The 22,512-nt window shown below is 40.2% G+C and overlaps 1 protein-coding gene across 8 annotated transcripts in view; it reads right to left on the bottom strand.

The window, feature by feature from the left end:
• Window positions 1–22,512, bottom strand: part of BEND6 (BEN domain containing 6) — a 112,711-nt gene that overhangs the window by 17,853 nt on the left and 72,346 nt on the right. For all 8 annotated transcript variants that reach the window (XM_044004468.1, XM_044004463.1, XM_044004465.1 and 5 more), the window contains 3 exons: window positions 9,529–9,746; window positions 7,754–7,946; window positions 4,797–4,935 (listed from right to left, as the gene is read on the bottom strand). In XM_044004468.1, coding sequence (XP_043860403.1) covers window positions 4,797–4,935; window positions 7,754–7,946; window positions 9,529–9,746 — 550 coding nt within the window. The remainder of the gene's footprint in view (window positions 1–4,796; window positions 4,936–7,753; window positions 7,947–9,528; window positions 9,747–22,512) is intronic.

Genomic DNA, 22,512 nt, shown 5'->3' with positions numbered 1-22,512 from the left:
TAGCTGTGTGACCCTGGGCAAGTCACTTAACCCTCATTGCCCCGCCCCCCTCCCAAAAAAAAAGAGAAGAAAAGAAAAGAAATGATGGAGTTGGAATGACAGAAGGGGAAATCTGTTGGAGGAAATGAGGTGGAATGGGATTGTTTGATCAAGTAGAGGTAACACACTAGGAAAGTTGCTTTATTCTGAGATTAAGGAGAAAAACAAAAAATCTACTAAAGAACAAGTATCTATTATGTTCCTCTTATATGTTAGGTGGGCAACTCCGTAGCACAGTGGATAGGGTACTAAAGCCTGGAGTTAGGAAAACTCATCTTTGTGAGTTTGAAATCTGGCATCAGACACTTACTAGCTTTGTGACCTTTAGGAAGTCACTTAACCCTGTTTGTTTCAGTTTCCTCATCTGTAAAATGAGCCAGAGGAGGAAATGGCAAAACATACTAGTATCTTTGCCAAGAAAACCCCAGTTGGGGGGCAGCTAGGTGGCACAGTGGATAAAGCACTGGCCCTGGAGTCGAAGGACCTTAGTTCAAATCTGGCTTCAGATACTTGACACTTACTAGCTATGTGACCCTGGGCAAGTCACTTAACCCTCATTGCCCTACAAAAAAGAAAAAAAAAAGGATTGGGGTCACAAAGAGTCAGGCATGACTGATGACTGAACAACAAAAATATGCTAGGTAGGGGCAGCTAGGTGGTGCAATGGATAGAGCACTGGCCCTGGATTCAGGAGGACCTGAGTTCAAATCCGACCTCAGACACTTAACACTTACTAGCTGTGTGACCCTGGGGAAGTCACTTAACCCCAATTGCCTTGCCCCTCCCCCCCAAAAAAATGCTGGGTAGACAATGATGATACAGACACCCTCACCCATAACTTTTAAAACTACTGATTATTCCAAGGAACTAATGAGGAAGCTTACTATGCACCCCTATAGAAAGAACTGAGAAAAAGAACACTTGTGGATTGTACATATATAACCTGGTAAAGATCTTGTGGAGGGGGGAGGAAAGGGAGGGAGAAAAATTTGGAACTCTAAATCTTATGAAATGAATGTTGAAAACTACCCTTACATGTAACTGGAAAAAATCAAATAAATGTTTGTTGCTAAGAAATTAATTTCCACACACACAAAAAAATTTAAAATAAGCTCTATCCAATGAAATAAAAAAACCAAACTACTGATTATTATTATGATTGTTGTTTGTTTTTACATCTCCTAAATTTCTCTCTTCTTCTCCTTCCCCTCTCCAAAAAGCCATCCCACATAAAAAGCAATTTTACACCATAACTTTCTTTCTTTTTTTTCCCCTAACACCATAACTTTCTAGATATGATAGTCTACATTGCATTTCTTTACAACCCACTTATTTTCTCAGCCTCTTGTAATCTGGCTTCTGCTTTGCACAGTATACTGAAACTGCTTTCTCCAGGCTCACCATATACAAAGGCATTTTCTTTCTTTCTTTTTTTTATGTAAAACATTACCATATAAGTCATTTTATATAAAAAGACTCAAGTAAAAAAAAAAAAAGAGGATATTGTGTTCAATCAATATCAGTTCTTTCCCTGGAGGTAGATAGTATGTTTTATCATTAGTCCTTTGGAACTGTCTTGGATCATTGTATTGCTAAGAGTAGTTGTCATTCACAATTGCTCAAAGAACAATAATGCTGTAACTGTGCACAATGTCCTCCTGGTTCTGCTCACTTCACTATATATGAGTTCATATGAGTCTTTTCAGGTTTTTACAAAGGCATTCTCATAGCCCTTACCTTCCTTGGCCTCTTTGTAACAAATCTCATTGCTCACAATCCCCTCCTTTGTGATACTCTTTCCTCCCTTGGTTTCTATTGCATTGTATTCTCTTGGTTTCTAAAATAGCTACACAGTCTCTGAATACCACCCCTTTTCTTGCCCACCCCACCCCCAGGCCCTAACAGGGGTAATGATGTCTGATAGGCTGCTCCATCTTTGACACAAGGTTTTTATAGCATCATGCCATCAAAGGAAGCATAGTAAGTGGAAAGAGCTTTGGTTCTAAAATCAGAGGATGAGTGTTCATAATCCTGCCTTTGATTTTTACTATTTCTATGACTGTGGGTTCAAGCTCAAGCTATAGCCACGTGATAAAACATCTTATTGAAAAAGTATATTCGGGGCAGCTAGATGGCGCAGTGGATAAAGCACTGGCCCTGGATTCAGGAGGACCTGAGTTCAAATTTGGCCTCAGACACTTGACACTTGCTATCTGTGAGACCCTGGGAAAGTCACTTAACCCTCATTGCCCCGCAAAAAAAAGAAAGAAAGAAAGAAAAAAGAAAAGGTACATTTAAGGTGTTGCTATTGGTAAGTAGTCTACAATTGTGTATGTTATTATTAATGTATATGCCCAGAATATCTAAGACCTAGTAGCAAATAGTGAAGCTCCCTGGGCTTCAGTTTCATCTGTAAAGTAAGGGGGTTGGACTAGATAGTCCCTGAGGTCTCCTACAGCTTTAGATCACTGATTCTTTTATAGTTCAATAGTGACCTACATAGAGGATTAATTAATATGTTCTATGAAGATATGTGGAAATTCTAGTTGTTGTTTGTTTGTTTGGAAAATTGGGGAAAAATGAAAAAAATCACCTTAATCTTTTTAGGCAAGTAGATTAATATCCAGTAGCAAAATAGAAGTGTCACAAGCAAGTGAGAATTTAGGGAAAAACCCGGTTGGGCTTTTCTTTGGTGTGATATCAGTCAGTTTGTTCATGGAGAAACCAACTGTATGTGCTGCAACCCTTTAAATTGCTCTGTTAACGTATACTATGATTTATCTCATGTTTATCATTAACAGCTAATAATAGGTAACCTTTATGTAGCACTTACTATGTGCCAAGCACTATGTTAAGCACTTTACAAAAATTATTATTTCATTTGATCCTCACAACAACCCTGGGAGGTAAATGCTATTATTATCCCTATTTTAAGGATGAGGAAACTGAGGCAAACAGAGGCTAAATGACTTTTAAGTGTCTGAGGCCATATTTGAAATTAGGTCTTCCTAATTCGAGGTCCAATGCTTTAACTCCTGCACCATCTAACTGCCCATGCTTTTTGCGCAGGAATAAAGTAACCTGCTCTATACTGAACCCAATTCATATGTTTCCTTTTGTTTCTTCCTTTCTGGGGACACCCCTTAGACTTTTGATCGCACAGCTATTTCTATAATTAGTAAGTTTCTGCAATTGCCAAGGTGGGGGTAATGAGCCAATAAAGGTGAGAATTTAGGAGCCTACTTCCACTATCAAAGAAGTCAGGAAACCCCAGCAATGAATGTAGTACAGGTCTATGGCATTTCTGGGCACAGAGCAGAAAGGGGTGGATATACATACACACACACACACACACACACACACACACACAGGAAGACAGCCACAAAACAGTATAGACAAGCTATAAAGACTGATCAAAGATTCAGGGATTAAGGATTTGGCACAGTAAGAGCACTAAGCCTTTTTTATCTTTCCAGCTGTTCTTTTGAGGGAGAGAGTTCTAGCCAGACCCTCTCCTTAGCTCAGTGAGCCCCTGCAGCAATTGTAAGTGTCTATGAATCAACATTATACATATGTGTATTTGTATATGTATATATGAACACATATATATGTAAAAGGTTATAGAGGCAGAAATATTACTCAAAACATATAGTATATGTTGTATATATGCTCTGTGCATATGTCCGATATAGACACATATATCCAATATATGCACAGAGTAGGCAATTTTTGTAGATTGCAGATTTTATAAATGTATAGATATATTGTGGCAAATGTGCCCCCCCTAAGATAATTGAAACTGTCTGGGGAACTTAAATGTCTGGGAGGTGAATTCAGATCCAGCTGGGAATGGAATCAGGTGCTTAAAATGCTAATATCCACAAGGGGGGGGGAGGGGTAGACCTTGGCTCCTCCCAGTCTAAGAAAGGGCTGCCTTCCCTCCCCCTCCCCAGTGAACCGAATCACATGATAAGGGAAATCCAAGGCTGGTCATGTGGGGGAGGAGTTTAGCGGGTTGTCTCTGTGTTACCTACCCCCCCCCATAGGCTACACTGTGTTCTGATTGGCTAGTTTTGTCTTGGGGAGAAGATTGTAACTGGGGAAGAAGGGAGAGGCCAGCCGTGTTAAAGGATAAAAGGGCTCAGGGGGCCACGTTTAGCCGCCATTCCATTAGGGAACAGGCCCATTCTTGAGAGAATGTAAATAAAGACCTTTGATACTTCTCCAACCCTGAGTCCCAGGAATTGTTTTCTCACATATATTGATAGAGGATTTCTGATCAAAGACACCTGCAATTCCTGCTGGCTTCACTGAGCTAAATAGGAAGATGTGACTCATACTTACCAGATCAAAAGGACCTCTGGAAAGGTGAACTCTTGGCAAGAGAAATTGTTAATCACTGACCTTTAATCTAGCCCTCTTCAGATTTCTTGGCTGTTAACCAAGTGTTAAACCTATGGACATTGATTTAACCTAAACTCTTCTCTGAGGTTTGTTTGCTGCTTTATGATTGAATTGCCACACCCAGTGGAGGAGTTAGTCTCCATTACTGTTCCAGAATCCGTTGTTAATTTTTGACTGTTCTCACCCATGGGTTCATTCTTATGAGCCTCCTTTTGGCACTGCTCCTCAGGTATTGTCCTGAGGCTTCCTTCCTTTCCCCTTCCAGAAGAGTATTCAGGTTCCTTCCCCATCTGGTTCTATTCCCAGACATGGCTAGGTTGGACAGGATAATGCCATTGATTTAGAAGACTTACCAAAAGGCTTGCTTCCTAAAAACATGGGGATTAAGATCTTGGCTTAAAATTGGCTTCTTAGTACAGTTATTTAACTTTTGACCCATCATTCTCCTAATTAAAGCATCATCTGTGTTGGGAAATAACTGTTTTGTGACACCTATAAAATTAAGAAAAGAAAAAGAAAGCATGTATAAGGTACCTTGATTTGAAAGAATGAGTAATAACAATAATGCATATATATATATGTATACACAGCTCTATTTTAATAAAGCACATCACATATATTGTTTCATTTGATCCTCACTTCCTAGAGATGTTGGCAGTACAAAAATTATTATCCCTGTTTTACAGATGAAAAAACTTAACTTCAGTTATATGGCTATTAACTGGCAGAGTAAGAAATTATTCTAGGTACTCTTCCCTACAAACCGATAGAAATGATTATTTCTCTCTTGTATTAATAAGGAATTCTTGAATTAGAACCGAAGTTTTTCCCCTTTTCTACTTCCTCATTGGGAAATCCTCTGAAGTATAGGACTGATGAGAGGGGAAACTCACATCTATTTAAAAGATAAAGAAATTTTAGTTTAAGTGAATTGATGGCCCGTTGTGTTATATTCAGGTCTGAAAAAATATGGATTATTCCTCTTGTCAGATGGGGTGATAGGAAAATAGATAAATCTTTTTGACTAAGACTGAGTGATTAGAGGCACTACCCCAGACCATCATTAGAATAAATCCACCATTCTTTTTTTTTTTTTAATTTTAGTGAGGCAATTGGGGTTAAGTGACTTGCCCAGGGTCACACAGCTAGTAAGTGTTAAGTGTCTGAGGCCGGATTTGAACTCAGGTACTCCTGACTCCAGGGCCGGTGCTCTATCCATCCACCATTCTTTATAATATATATTCTCTCATTAATTGTTAACTAGCCAGAGTCGATTTCTACCCTCAGCAATAATCACTGTTCCAAGGGCATATAAGTGTTGAGTGGATTCCATGATTTGTCTTTGTCTAAGAGAGACTTTCAAAAGACCATCCTTTTAGTAATAATATGCTAGCATTATTAATAAAATAATTAATTACCAGAAACTATGTCTCTCCAACTTTTTATATGTCCAAAAATTCTCCCTACAAGTTAGGTAAGGTAACCACTTTCCTTATTATAAATTACCCTATCTTTCTAATTTGTTAAAGACCCCTCTCCCCCCAATGGAGAAGAATTTAGCAGAATCATTTAAGGAGATTTTTTTAAATGATAGGTTTTGCAAAAAAAATGAGTCACTAAATAGAAGAGGTATTTACTTACTAGTTATATAACTAATGGATATAAATCCACTTGCCTAAAAGATGAGGCTGTTTTTGTACCTGTTTTTAGCATGTACTGGTCAATGTTTATCAATAATCTAAAGGGGAGAAGGGAATATATTGTATGCAGGACATATTTGTAAGTTTAATTTGCATTATTAACATTTTCTCTATAATTTTCTTGAGCCTATTCAGTCAATAAAAAACCAAATCAAATGCAGATTTGTAGCTCTTGCTGATTTCTGAAGTATAAATGCTTACATAGAAAATTTAACAATCCCACTCATGAGCAGTTAAGAGCCGGCTCCAGTACAGACCTACCTATTCCCAATACCTGATGAAACAACTGATGCTGATTAATATTCTACCAGTTTAAAACCTGTATGCTGGTGAAATATGTGTAACATGTGAGGGAGAGAATTCCAAAACTGACTATATCTTTGTATTATAATCTCATATATTTATATAGACATATTCACAATTAAAGTAGGTCCTCATCTCCCATGTGCTTAAATGGATTCTTTGTAGGTAAGGGATTAACACTCTCCCTCCCTAAAGGGTAAATTTAATGTTTCTTTGGGCTCTGTTAGAGGTGAAAAAAATTGAAAAATAATCACAGGTTATTAAATGGCTCACTGAACTTTTTATTTCACATTTTGAACAATTCAAGCTTTTAGGAATTTCAAATTGTGGCACTTTTGGTTAATAAGGTATTATGTAAGGTCCCAGGGAGGAGAAATCAATACCAAATTGAAAAAAGATCAAGAAATCCATAGAGAAACTATAGTAAATGCTATAATCCAGGTAAGGACTACATAGAAAGACACCTGATGGGTCAGGCATCATTTTGACCACTTTACCATTTTTCAGGGTAGATGAAAGTCTCTAGTCCTCTGACCTAGGAGGCATGGGAGGGCACTGAAACCTGTAGAACTCTGTATTGAGGAGACAGGGAAGTCCCGGGGTAGGGATTAGAAAACCACAGCACTCTGACTGCTCTGACTACAGATTGAGCCAGGAGCCATCAGTTCTCCTTTTGTTTTGGCACAGGAGTGCTTGGAATCTGAAGAAATGTGACCTGAGACACTCAAAGGCTTTGAAGACTGCAGGGGTTTGAAACCAAACAATATGGGGAGACCTGAAACTTGTCTGTCCTTTGAGCACAGACACATCAGCAGAAGTGAAGTTAGTAGAAGGAGGCCAGGTCATTGAGGTCAGGACAAATAAGGCCCAACTCCAATCTAAGAATGTGGGAAAGGGTGGATCCTGGCTTGGCACAAAGTCCCAAGTCAATACTAAGGATCTAGATATGAGTAAACAGAAGACATCAAACACTATGAAAAAATATAATGGATAAAGAGACATTCAAGAGACAAATACAGAAGTGAGTAACTCCATGATTACACACAGAGCCTCAGAATTTTTTAAAAAATTACTTGGCCTCAAGTACTACAAGAGTACCTGGAAGAAACAAAGCAAGTGATAAAAATGAAATTACAAGTGAAATGACATCTTTGGAACAAAGACATTTTTTTTTAATCTAATAAAGTAATAACAAATTTGAAAATTAAGGACTACAAAAGATTAAGTAATTAGATCATGCCTACAAAAAGAGTTTCTAAAATATCACTTTGAGTTTTAGTATAAGAATATTGAAAGCTTATTGTCACCTATGATTTCCTGGACTTCATTTTGATTCATAGCTGGCTTTGCTGTTTTCTCCTTAGAAGAAGAGGATTTTGCCCCTGTTAAGCTATGTGTTGCCATATATTCATTGGTATAAAGTGCTTGCATTATATCATTTATAAATTTCTGAGGCTTGCTCTTGTTGCAAAGGGCAATCTGCCATTTTTCAATCTTGAACTGAAAAATAAAACAATTTGTAGATATTAATATTTAATGAAATTTAACAAAACAATCATTTCTTTTTGACTGAATCTTTACTTTTCTTAATTATGTTTACTTTTTTTTTTCTTCCTTGGGCACAGGACAAAGACTGGACCTTTGATTTCATTGGATGAGAGTCCTAGTGTGAAAAGTTCCTTTACCAATGAAAATCAGGGTTCTCTGTAACTGATTGTCTTAGAGTTGCCAGGGAAACTGACAAGTTGACTTTTAGCTAAGAGACATATGGTCATAGAGCCAGTATATGTCAGAGGCAGGACTCCAAGCTCTTCTGGACTCCAAGGTTGTCCCTCTATCCACAATACCTACTGTGGTTATTTGTACTGTACAAAATAGCAACATCTCCCCTGCAAAAAACAAAACAAAACAAAACAAAAAAAAGGGCAGCTAGGTGGCGCAGTGGATAGAGCACTGGCCTTGGATTCAGGAGGACCTGAGTTCAAATCCAGCCTCAGACACTTGACACTTAACTAGCTGTGTGACCCTGGGCAAGTCACTTAACCCCAATTGCCCTGCAAACAAACAAACAAACAAAACAAAATAGCAACATCCCTTTAAAAAAAAAATATATATATATATATATTTTTTTTAAGTGAGGCAGTTGGTGTTAAGTGACTTGCCTAGGGTCACACAGCTAGTTTTAAGGGTTTGTTTTTTGTTTTTTGTTTTTTTTGCGGGGCAATGGGGGTTAAGTGACTTGCCCAGGGTCACACAGCTAGTAAGTGTCTGAGGCCAGATTTGAACTCAGGTACTCCTGAATCCAGGGCCGGTGCTTTATCCATTGCGCCACCTAGCTGCCCCCGTCACACAGCTTGTAAGTGTTAAGTGTCTGAGGCTGGATTTGAACTCAGGTACTCCTGACTCCAAGGCCAGTGCTCTATCCACTGCGCCACCTAGCTGCCCATCCCTTTAAAAATATTACATTTGACAGGCTAGGGACTAGACATGTGATTTTCATTGGTATAGAGAACTCCCAGATGAAGAAACTCTCTCTGTCCATTCAGATCTGTAGGCACCTCTTTTGCTACTTACTGTCTAAGAGAGCTACTTAGTACATGTAGAGGATACTCAGGGTCACACAGCAAATATGTTTCAGAGGTAAGATTTGAACCCAGGTCTTCATGGCTTCAAAGCTGGTTCTATAGCACACCTTGTCATGTTGCCTCACTTACTATATTTAACATTTTTATGAATATATAAAAAGAGGAGAAAGACAAGGTAGCTCTAGGGGTTCACAATATTAATCAAATGATTAAATGTCAATTTGTCATTGATTTTTTTTGGGGGGGGTTTGTTTGTTTTTGCAGGGCAATGAGGGTTAAGTGACTTGCCCAGGGTCACACAGCTAGTTAAGTGTCAGGTGTCTGAGGCTGGATTTGAACTCAGGTCCTCCTGAATCTAGGGCCAGTGCTTTATCCACTGTGCCACCTAGCTGCCCCCTGTCATTGAATTTTAAAGAAATACTCTTTATCCTATAGCCATTCATCAGTTTTTATATTTTAGTATTCAAGAGATTGACATTTCATATCACTTAACTAACCTCTTTATCAATGGGATGCTCTTCCTCCTCTACCTTTGAGGAGAGAGGTGAATTGGAATTACTACCCACTGTAGAATAAGAATCTGGTAAAGTATTTCCTGCAGCCTTCCAGATGTCTTGGGAATGAAGGCTGGATGCAGAATGAGCTCCTCCTCTTTTAAGCAGTGCTTCTGCCATGCTCACCAGCTCTTCAAAGTGGGTAACCGCCTGGGGTAACACTAAAACCAGAAGAGAAACACAGATGGTGTGTAACCTCATTTGAATTCATAATTATTTCCATGCCCAAGCTCCTTACATGAACTATAAGGCCACATTAGGTCTACCACACTGTGACCTGTAATCCCTGATAAAAGAAGATGATTTTCCCATGGTCTATTTATGAATTTTTTAATAAGGCAAAAGGCTAATCAGGGCCAGGCAGGTTTTCGCTACCATTCAAATAAAATTCAATTAACGAGGATTTATTGTCATACTTTGGGCAGATGTTTCCATACCTGAAGTTGGGTTTTCATTAATTAGATGTTTTCTTTGTTCTCTTTTCACAAAGCGGAGCGAAGGGAAGGAAATGAACATTTATTAACCATCTACTATATGTCAGACACTGTGCTAAGGACTTTACAAATATTACTTCATTTGATTCTCCTAATAACCATGCTATTATGATCCTAATTTTACAGTTAAGGAAACTCAGGTAGACAGGGGTTAAGTGACTTGACTGGGGTCACACAGCTAGAAGGTATCTGAAGCCAGACTGGAAGTCAGGTCTTTCTGACTGCAGGCCCAGTGCTTTATCCACTATGCCATCAAGCATCCTGCTTTTCATAAAGAATAGGGACTGGAACTGTGATTTCAATGGTGCAGGAAGCTCCAGGTGACATAAAGAATATAATCCAGCTCTCAAACACACCCCCTCTATACTATACTCTATACTCTTTTTATTATGGTAACCAAAATATCCAGTGTTGTGCCCCTTATAGCATTTGGTAGCTCAAAACAGTGGTTCTAAACCAATATCTAGCTCACTTTTTTCCACATTAATAAATCAATGAGTGCTTCTTAAATACCTACTAAAATCCATTAGTCAATAAGCATTTATAAAGTGTGATGCTGGCTTTTTGCTAGAGCTAGCTTATTGTTTGGGAGGCTCCAAAGGAAAGTGTGGGAAAGAAGAGATATTAGACTGCCTACCTAACTGAAGGTCTACAGAGCTGTTGTGCTGATCTCATTGTTGTATGCCTGTGAAACCTGGATAGTCTACCAGCACCTTGCCAGGAAATTGACTCACTTCAATTTGAATTGTTTTAGGAAGATTTTGAAGATAACCTGTTAAGATAAGGTACCAGATGCTGAGGTCCTTTCTTGAATTGAACTTCCAAGCATTCAAACTCTACTGCAGAGAGCACAACTCTGATGAAGTGGCCATGTTGTTTGAATGCCCAATGTACAGTTGCCTAAAAGACTATTTTAGAGAGAACTTACACAAGGCAAGCACCTACATGAAGGTCAGAAGAAGGATAATCTCAAAGTCTCTATGAATTGATTTTGTGACAAGGGAGACACTCCCAAAGGACCACATGGCATGCCAACATCATGGAAGGCATTGTGCTTCCATGAGCAAAGTGTAAATTTAAAGACATTTCCACTCCAAATGTTCATAAGGACTATTTGTGCCAAAACGGTGGTAGAGCCTTCTGAGATCTTATTGGTCTGATCAGCCACAGTTGGACACACTGTACCTTGACTCCAACATAGTGATTTTGGTCCTCTTCTAGAATAAAGGACAATCACCACCAAGTATGAGGTGATAAGGATCTTCACCTTGGGACACCACTCTCTCCTGGTTCTCCTATCAGATTAAGTACCTACTATGTATCAGGGACCTACTATGTTCCCCTCCTCAATACTGCCTTGTCCCTGGTGGAAGGGGCTTGTGTAGCTCATTGAAACTATGAGCTATGGTGAGTTTGGACAAACTTCAAGAGATAGTAGAGGACATAAGGGCCTGTCATACTATGGTCCATGGAGTCATGAAGAGTTGGACACCTTTGAACAACAACAAAAACAAAATGTGCCAGGCACTGTGTTAAACCTGTGAAATATAAAGAAACATAAAAGAGTCCCTGTTCTCAAGGATCTTATAGTCTTGTGGGGGAGACAACATACAACCAAACATGTATAAACTAGGTCAAAGCTTCTTAAACTGTGGGTTGCGAGCCCATATTGGGTCATGTAATTGAATGTGGGGGCTGCAAAAAATTTGGCGACAGTAAAAGGTTATGTATACCTATTTTATATACCTATATGCCTGGGGTGGTGTAAAAATTTCTCTGGCTTAAAGGGGTTGTGGGTGGAAAAGGTTTAAGAAGCTCTTAATTACATATATACAAGAGAAATTGGAGATAATTAACAGAGCAAAGGCACTAGCATGAAGGGGGATTGGGAAAGGGTTCTTGCATTAAGTGCAATTTTAGCTGGGATTTAAAGGAAATAAAGATAGTCAGGAGGTGGTAAAAGGGAGAGAGTTTCAGGGTTTGGGGATAGCCAGTGAAAATGCCCAGAGTAGGGAGAGGGAATATCTTGTGTGAATAACAACAGCAAGTTCAGTGTCACTGGGTTTCAAAGGTGGAGGGAGGAAATTATGTAATGTGTAAGAAAACTGGAAAGGTAGGAATGGACCAAGTTGTGAAGGGCTTTGAATGCCAAAAAGAGGATTTCCTATCTGATCCTGGAGGTAATAATAGAGAACCACTGGAGTTGATTGAATAAGGGAGGTGTCATGCCCAAACTTTTAATTTAGTAAGAGCAGTCTTATAGCTAGGTGAGTAGAAGGTGAACTGGCATGGGAGAGACTTGAGGTAGGGACTAATTATGAGGTTATTGCAGGTTTGAAGTGATAAGAGCCTAGACCAGGTGTTTGCAGTGTAAGAGGAGAGAAGGGAGAATTTGAGAGATGTGAAGGAAGAAATAACAGGATTTGCCAACTGATTGGGAAGTGGGGGAGGATGATGCTTGTTGGAAGGAAAATTCTTGTTTGGGCTTTTGCCCTGATTTACAAGGCAAAACTCAGGACAAAGAGAATTAAAAGGTTTATTATAAGTAAATCAAGGTAGCAACAAGTTGATAGGCTAAGGGGGGGGGCGGGGAATAATTGATGGCTTCAAGGTGGGGGTAGCTTTTATGGGTAACTTTCCTGAGATAAAGACAATTCAAATAAGTCCATGTGGTAAAAGGGCCTTTCATCTCAGTTCCTACCTTAGGTAGCAGTAGCAAGTGCTTTATCAATTTCCCAGTAGGGGTATAACAAAGAGCTGGGGACTGAGCGACAGCCCCCTTCTCTCTTTAACTGAGCCTTCCCCCAACTAAGCCTTCCCAGTACTGATCACCAAACAGCAGTGGGAATTATGGATCACTGAGTCAACATAACTTCTCCCCCGCCTGGGGGTAATGAGGGTTAAGTGACTTGCCCAGGGCCACACAGCTAGTAAGTGCCAAGTGTCTGAGGTCATATTTGAACTCAGGTCCTCCTAAATCCAGGGCTAGTGCTTTATCCACTGCACCATCTAGCTTCTCCTCAGACCTTTCAATAATGCTTAGGTCGGGAGTCTGGATTACTGGGAGGATTGCAGTACCCTCTACAGTAATAGAGAAGTTAGGAAGATAAGGAGGGTTTGGGGGGAAGGGTATTGAGTTCAGTTTTGGACATGGTAAGTTTATTATGTTAATGAGACATCCAATAGACAGGTAGAAATTTGAGAATGGAGGCCAGGAGAGCAGTTAGGGCTGGCCAAATAAATCTAAGAATCATCTTTTGAAACCACAGGATCTGATGAGATTACCAAATGAAATGATATAGAGGAAGAAGAAAAATAAAAAAGGCCCAAGAGATTGGTATTGTGGACATGAGTTCTGTAAGGACTATACTATGTTAGAACTTCCCTTCTTCATAGGGGAGCAGGACAATAGGGTTCTATAACAACCAGCTAATTAGAAAGATTCCTGAAGCTCAAAGCTGCTTGACATACCAGTGATCCTTTGTGAAGTGAACTTTAGATGAAGTTGGGGGTGGCTATAGAGGCCAGACCAACCTTGAATAGCTCCTTAAGAGCAGCTTTGAGCAGCAGCTGAAAACTCAGGACTTTCCAAATACCTTACTCCCTGGCTTATGTCAACAGATGTTTTCTCCCTTAAACCTCACTACCCCTCCGAAAGCCTCTAGAAACTATATTATCTTGCTCCTTTTCTCTCACCTTTGAGTAGATGAGATTTCTTTCTCCCTCTCTGCTCCCTTATAGGATCTTCTCTCTTCAGCAAACCTTTTCTCAGATAATAAATGCATTTAATTGGTGTATTGGATTCTTTCATTTCAGATCCCTCTATGGGCCTGGGGGGCATTTGTTAACAATATACTATTGGATGGGGCAGCTAGGTAGCACAGAGGATAAAACACTGTCCCTGGAGTCAGGAGTACCTGAGTTCAAATCCAGCCTCAGACACTTGACACTTACTAGCTGTGTGACCCTGGGCAAGTCACTTAACCCACATTGCCCCGCAAAACAAACAAAAAACCCAACAACAACAGTATACTATTGGTAAAAGAAATTGCTAAGTGAAATAGTACAGAGACCAAAGAAAAGAGGTTCCTCATTGATGAACACCCATAGTTAAATGCAAACCTGGAAGAAGAGCCAGCAAAGGAGACAGAGAAAGAAGGGTCAGATAGGTAGGAGGACAAACCAGGAGAGAAAGCAGGATCTTGAAAACCTAAACAGAAGAGAATATCAAGGAGGAGAAGATGATGTACAGTACCAAAGGCTACAGAGACAGTCAAGAAGGATAGGCCAGGCCCTCCGCCAAGTGTTGGAAATAAAAAGACAAAAGCAAAACAGTCCTAACCCTCAAGGAATTTACATTCTAATGTGAGAGACAATATGTCCATCATAAGAATACCAAGAACAAAAGCAGGCATAATTTGATACTTTGGGGGAATTAGTAGGAAAGGATATTTCACTGGGATGTATTTCTTTTCTTTTTTTTTTTTTGCGAGGCATTTGGGGTTAAGTGACTTGCCTAGGGTCACACAGCTAGTAAGTGTTAAGTGTCTGAGGCCAGATTTGAACTCAGGTCCTCCTGAATCCAGGGCCAGTGCTCTATCCACTGCGGCCACCTAGCTGCCCCTACCAATTATATTTTAATCTGGTTTGGGTCACACTCAGGAGAGTTGTGGGCCCAAACAATCTGATACTTCTGGATTAGATGACCTCTTAAGGTCCTTGAAGCTCAGGATCAATTGCCCATTGCGGTTTTGGGTTTTTTTGGGTTTTGGTGAGGCCATTGGGGTTAAGTGACTTGCCCAGGGTCACACAGCTAGTAAGTGTTAAGTGTCTGAGGCCAGATTTGAACTCAGGTCCTCCTGAATCCAGGGCCAGTGCTCTATCCACTGCGGCCACCTAGCTGCCCCTACCAATTATATTTTAATCTGGTTTGGGTCACACTCAGGAGAGTTGTGGGCCCAAACAATCTGATACTTCTGGATTAGATGACCTCTTAAGGTCCTTGAAGCTCAGGATCAATTGCCCATTGCGGTTTTGGGTTTTTTTGGGTTTTGGTGAGGCCATTGGGGTTAAGTGACTTGCCCAGGGTCACACAGCTAGTAAGTGTCGAGTCCGGACTTGAACTCAGGTACTCCTGAATCCAGGGCTGGTGCTCTATCCACTGTGCCACCTAGCTGCCCCAGCCCATTGCAGTTTATGTCTATGGTCTATGATCCTAAGTGGCTTTTCCTTCTCTCTTTGATCTTGTATATAGTGCCTTATTCATGCTTTATTCTCTTTTTAAGGCATTGATTCCATAATACATTTGTATCCTAGGCCTCAGGTAGACCTTAAACTCAGTGAAGAGAGGGTTCAGGAGTCTTATTTAAACTTTGTATGGGCTGAACCTAAACACAGGGCTTTGTATATAGTGTGAATTTAATGATTGTATTGAATTGAATTCAATCACTTTTTATGAATCACCTAGTATGTGCTAGACACTGCACTAAGGGTAGTCATCTTCCTTGGGCATTCAGATTAAATTTTAGATGATTTTAATTCCCACTCCACACCCCCAAAAGTGGGATAATCTGAATATCTTAGATGTAGTTAGGCCTCGTTTTCAAAGGGAAATAAATTGTAAAATTAACAAAAACATATTCTATTGAGTGTAACAGTCCAGCATTCCTCCTGTGACCTCAGACATTAGAATAAGGGAGGTAAACAACTCCCAGCTCCCTTAGTTTTTGACCTTTGGAGCTTCACAGTTTATGTTAATAGTCCAGTAATTGAAATGCAGTTGTTTCTTAGCAACCAGCTCCCAGGCTGACTTTTTTTTTTTTTTGACAGCTAAAAGATTCAGAACAAAGCTTTTTAAAACAGTAAAATAACCCAAGCAGGTTTCTTTTTTTTTTTTTTTTTGGTGAGGCAATTGGGGTTAAGTGACTTGCCCAGGGTCACACAGCTAGTAAGTGTTAAGTATCTGAGACTGGATTTGAACTCAGGTCCTCCTGAATCCAGGGCCAGTGCTCTGTCCACTGCACCACCTAGCTGCCCCCCAAGCAGGTTTCAAAACAAAAATTCTCCCTCCCTCACCACGCCCAACCCAGCCCCTTTTCTCCAAACACCCAGCTCTGCCTCCCTATAAAGCAGGTATGAGAGAGGCCATGATCAGAACACGAGGTTCTGCCAATTCAGGTGGTGAGCAGAGCTCCAAGTCCTCATATGCTCCCAGTCTGGGCACCAACCTGAAAATAAACCTGCCTCACAGACACTCAAATCAAAATGAACCTCAGAGGGCTCTTAAAATCCAGCGAAACTGATCTATCTCACTCCCCATCTACCTATTTAATGACTGCCACAAGGGATAAAATTATTTGGCATGCCCTATTCTTTTTTTTTTTTTTTTTGCGGGGCAATGGGGGTTAAGTGACTTGCCCAGGTTCACACAGCTAGTAAGTGTCAAGTGTCTGGGGTCGGATTTGAACTCAGGTACTCCTGAATCCAGGGCCGGTGCTTTATCCACTGCGCCACCTAGCCACCCCCAGAATGCCCTATTCTTGATGAAGCCAATGCTGGCATTTTGTGATTACCATTTCTTTTTCTAGATGTTTGACAGCCAACCCTTTAATAACACATCTTGGGATTTTGCCAACTAAAGCTATTGGCTAAAATTACAGGTAGCTAAAATTCAGGTAATGGCTGCTACAGGAAGTAACAAAATTAAGGGCATAAATTTTTTTCTTTTCTCTTCTTTTTCTTTTTTTGGTGAGGCAATTGGGATTAAGTGTCTTGCCCAGGGTCATACAGCAAGTAAGAGTCAAGTGTCTGAGGCTGAATTTGAACTCAGCTCCTCCTGAATCCAGGATCAGTGCTTTATCCACTGTGCCACCTAGCTGCCACTAAGGGCATAAATTTAAAGGGAAAAATTTAGTAGGGATAACTTTTTATTTATTTATTTTTTAAGTGAGGCAATTGGGGTTAAGTGACTTACCCAGGGTCACACAGCTAGTAAGTGTCAAGTGTCTGAGGCTGGATTTGAACTCAGGTCCTCCTGACTCCAGGGTCAGTGCTTTATCCACTGTGCCACCTAGCTTCCCCAAATAATTTTTTGTTTGTTTGTTTTTTGTGAGGGGCAATGGGGGTTAAGTGACTTGCCCAGGTTCACACAGCTAGTTAAGTGTCATGTGTCTGAGGCCGGATTTGAACTCAAGTCCTCCTGACTCCAGGGCCGGTGCTCTATCCACTGTGCCACCAAGCTGCCCCGGGGTTAACTTTTTGAGGCATACCAAAAAATCAAGCTGTGGTAGAAGAGGAAAAAATGAACTGAAAGTGATTGCTATTGGGTACTTTGCAGGAAGAATCTAGTGCTGGATCCAATAAACTGGATGCTTTTTAAATGATTCAAATCTATCTATTTGATTTTTCAAATCATCCTGACCTAACTTCTCTATGGACCACCAGTCTCAAATCTCCAGTTGTCTTTCAGACATTTAAAGTGAATGCCAAGGGGACATCTTAAACTTACAATGTAGGAAAGTGAACTCATTATCTTTCCCCCTAAACTTTCCCCATTTCCAAACTCCTCTATTACTATCATCCTGCCAGTCCCCCAGCCTTGTAATCTATGTATTAATTATCCTTGACTCCTCACTCTCTCTCACTTTCCCCTCCCCATCCAATTTGTTGCCAAGGCCTGTTAATTTTTACCTTTGTAACATCTCTCCTCTGATTCTGCCACTACCCTGGTACAGGCCCTTATCACCTCACACTTGGACTATTGCAGTAGCCTGCTGGTGGGTCTGCCTGCCTCAAGTCTCTCCCCACTCCAATCCATTCAACTGCCAACATACATGATCTTCCTAAATTGAAGATTCTCCCCACCCTTCACTCAATAAGTTCCAGTAGCTATCACCTTCGGGATAAAATACAAAATCCTCTTTTTGCCTTTCAAAGCCCTTCATAAATTAACCCCCACAAACCCCTCACCTTTCCAGTCTTTTTGTACCTTGTTCTCCACCACATATTCTTCAGTCCAGTAACAGTGGCCTCCTTTCTGTTCCATGAAAAAGGATACTTCATGGGGCAGCTAGGTGGCACAGTGGATAAAGCACTGGCCCTGGATTCAGGAGGACCTGAGTTCAAATCTAGCCTTAGACACGTGACACTTACTAGCTGTGTGACCCTGGGCAAGTCACTTAACCCTCACTGTCCTGCAAAACAACAACAAAACAAATAATAATATAAAATAACTATATAATATTTACTCCCCAGTGGGGTACCAAGTTTCATAATCCATTCTTAGGTACCATGATTATTCAGTGAAATTAATCTGCATTTGACTGCCTTTTCTTTTTGTTTTATATTACTGCTCTGGTCTAACTGACAGGTCAGTTCCCTGACAGTTTAGGTTTGGAACAAAATGAGAACTCATAGGTTACTCAAATCTTAACAAAAGGAGCTTTACTTAGCCTTAGCAGAAGGCTATTCATCCAGGATAGTTGTTGAGAACAACTTGAGATGACTCAGCTGAACAAAATTTATATTGGGATTCAGCAGTGGAATATCTGAGAACTTGTGGTTGCTTTGTACTGAGGTGATGAGGAAGTCATGTCAACAGTCCGAGCCCTTAGTCCTCTGAGCTAACCAAGTCTCAAAGAATATTTCAATACTTTATAAGGAAAAACTAGTCTAACCCTGAATGGAGAGGTAAAGCTATTGCTTTATTAATCCTCCCACAGTTCATCTCTTTGTGGTAAGCTCCTTAAGCTTTATTAAGTTTTTAGCTTAATAAATATAAATTGACTGACCTTCTATCACTTAAATGACTTTAGGGCTATTACTGTTCTACGCTGACCTCTGATATTCAAGAAGCCTAATATGGTAGCAGAAAAAGATTAAAAATTAAAATCAAAGAAACATAATAAAACAAACAATGTAATAGTTTCCTGAAAAAGTGACTAAATCAGGGAGACTTCCAGGAAGGACCATGTCTAGGTTTAAATGATCAGGTCCATGTGGTTAAAGATGCAAAATCTTTGCAGTTCATAGTGGGTCTCAGTGTAAAAAAGGTGACATAATCAGTAGAACACCAGAAGCATCAAGGTTACAGCAAAGATGATGATACTTCCTGGCTAGTCACCAAATTGCCCTGTACCATCACCCTACTCCGTCAGCCAGGACCTCCCAGGTCCTGAGAGGTCCATGGGATAGGACAGGGTCAAATATACAATCTTTACTTTATGATAGACCTCTGAAGTACAACTCCTTGTGTGTGTGTGTGTGTTTGATAGATACTTTTACCTTCCCTTTGTTGGCAAGAACAAACTCCCTCTCAACAATGCCACCCCTTGGTCCTCTAGCCTCTCCCTGGGGAAGAGATATACAAGGATCCTTGGGTGTTGTACTGGCAGCAATGTCAAAATGCCAATCAAGTTTTACATTACAGTAAGCTGTGGGCTATGGTGGGCCTGCCTTTTGCCACTGCAAATACCAGTGTCCACTCTTCTGCCACTGCTGCTGGGAGGTGATCCACCATCTACTACTACTAAGGTACAAATCTTTGTCTACTGACTCAAGGCCAACACTACAGCTATGTGGAGCAATGGAGTGGAGTGGTGGCTTTGGAGTCATGAGGATGTGAGTTCAAGTTCAGTCTCAAGTCAGCTATGTGATTCTGGACAAGTCACTTAAACCTCCATCTTCAGTTTCCTCAGCCATAAAATGGGACCTGCACCCTAAAGTTGTGAGGATCAGATGAAATAATATTTGTAAAGTGCTAAGCATAGTGCCTGGTACATATTAGGCACTTAATGTTATTAATTTCTCCCTTCTGTCTACTATAGCAGAGTCAACTGCTATCCCTTGTGCCCAGATGGGACAACTGATTCTAGTAGGGCCTGAGCTTTTCTACCTTATGCTTGGACAGAATGTTGCTGTGTACATTGCTATACTATTCTTATGCTACTACTGCTGGTTGACTTGGCTTTCCTATGTAGGGGAAAAAATACAGAGCGGCACAATAAGCAACAAAGCCAGAGATTCCTGAAGGCAAACGGGTAAGCAGTAGTCATTTCTTTTTTTCTTTAAAATTTTTTTTTTTTTTTAGTGAGGCAATGGGGGTTAAGTGACTTGCCCAGGGTCACACAGCTAGTAAGTGTTAAGTGTCTGAGGCCAGATTTGAACTCAGGTACTCCTGACTCCAGGGCCGGTGCTCTATCCACTGTGCCACCTAGTTGCCCCAGTAGTCATTTCTGATGCAGTTGAAGAAATGCTTCGGGTATCTGAGTTCTGCAGTCTTCAGGGACCCTTCATTGGAAGCTCCAGAGAGAGTGTTACTGTTCGTAGTTTATAGTTTGGGGCTTAAACTGGAAATTTTTAAAAAAGAACTGATGCAGCACTCTTCCTGTCCCCAGCTAATTAAATGGATTCCAACTGGCAAATATATCCATATCCCAAGTTCCAGAAATGTCTCTAGTTCCTTGGGAAGAATTTAGCATTGTTCTTTCAAGTACCTCCTCCAATGGTTTACACCAAAGAATCATCACAAAATCAACGTGGTAAAATTATGGTTGGTCTCTTAAATTACCAATTTAAAACAAAACAAAACAAAAAAACCCTCAAATAGTTTTCAAAATTCTAAAATTCCATAGTTTTCAATGTTGAATTCTCTCATACTATTCTTCATTGATTTGGCTAGGTCCACATACTATTTGTAAGATTGAGGACTGCTGGGGCAGCTAGGTGGTGCAGTGGATAGAGCACTGGCCCTGGATTCAGGACTACCTGAGTTCAAATCCGGCCTCAGACACTTAACACTTACTAGCTGTGTGACCCTGGGCAAGTCATTTAACCCCAATTGCCTTACTAAAAAAAAAAAAAGATTGAGGACTGCTGGTTCAGCTGTACTGGAACAGTTTACATAAATGTAAGTCTCTTAAAGCTGTAGGGTCTTTTTAAGAAAAGTATGCTTCCTGCAAGCAATTGGGTAATGATGACGTTAGCAATATAAAAACAACTAGCCCTGCCAAGGGCTCAGCTGCTACTAGTTGTTCTGAATTTGTCCTTTTCTAATGAGGGGAAAGTCTCTCCATTTGGAAAATCTGATTCTTTCTAGGTTGTTTTTTTCCTTTGGGTAAGGCAGTGAGGGTTAAAGTGACTTGCCCAAGGTCACACAGCTAGTAAGCGTCAAGTGTCTGAAGCTGGATTTGAACTCAGGTCCTCCTGAATCCAGGGCCAGTGCTTTATCCTCTGTGCCACCTAGCCACCCTCTCTCTAGGTTGCTTTGAAGGTAAACACCTATTAGAACTTAAATTACCAGAATGGGGAGGTACAATAGTGCTAGAGGCCCTAAAACACAGTTTACCTAAATTATCTTCAAGGTACAGTTCTAAAGGACAAAGCATATTCACATTGTTATCTTCTTAATGAATGGCCATAAACAGTTTACTCTAATCTTCCAAGGAGCTTACAGTTGGCAACCAAATTTCTAGAGAAATCACCAAAACCACCACTAGATACACAAAGGCCAATCCCTGCTTACTTTCCTGTGTACTGTTCATCCCTCCCTTCAGTGATCTCATCATGTTCTGATGCTACAAGATTATGCCAATTGTTCTGGGCAGAGCCTAATTTACTTAAATCTGATATTGGAACAATATGGTTCCTAACTGTAGAATGTTACAGCTAACAAAATGAGATTTACTTAGTCATGGCAACAAGATATTTATCAAAGATAGACACTGAGAATCCCTTGATTTGATTTATTGTAAAAAGCTCCCATTGGGATTCAACAGCCAAGTATCCGAGATCCTCCAAGCTCTTTGTGGCTTCTTAGACTCAGAAGATGAGAAAGTTAACAGCCCTTCAGTCCCCTGAGCAATCCAAGTCTTGAGTAATGTCTCAGTACCTTTTAAGGAAAAATAACTTGCAGCAAGAGAGAAGTTAGGATATTGCTCCTACCACAATTACTTTAGTCATTTTCCTTTGTTTTGCATTAGTTCATACTAGTCTTCCCATACTTCTGTGAATTCCTGATCCCTCATTTCTTAAGGCACAATAATATTTCAATAATCCTTTAAAAGAGGCAGTATAGCATAGTAGAGAGTTGGCATTGGAGCCAATAAAACCTGGGCTCAAGTCCTCCCTTTAACACATACCAGTTTTATGACCCTCATCAAGTCATTTAACTTCTCATAACTTTAGGTAAATTCTCTAAAACTATAAATTGCACAGAAGGAGTCTTTGAAACTGCATTTGTAAAAGGGAATTGTTCATCCAGGGAATTCCCTTTACCAGTGAAATCCTATATTCATTTACAACAGTTTGTTTAGCCATTCCTCAGTTGATGGATTTCCACTTTTTTTCAAGTTTGAACCTATCTTTTAAAAGTGCTATTATGGAGATTTTGGTACATTTAAGACCTTTCTGTCTTTATGCTTGAGGATATCAACTA

The sequence above is a fragment of the Dromiciops gliroides genome, chromosome 4, assembly GCF_019393635.1.
Source record: "Dromiciops gliroides isolate mDroGli1 chromosome 4, mDroGli1.pri, whole genome shotgun sequence".
NCBI lineage: Eukaryota > Metazoa > Chordata > Mammalia > Microbiotheria > Microbiotheriidae > Dromiciops > Dromiciops gliroides.
Note: the sequence above shows the minus strand (reverse complement) of the source record. Positions and strands in the feature narration are given on the sequence as shown.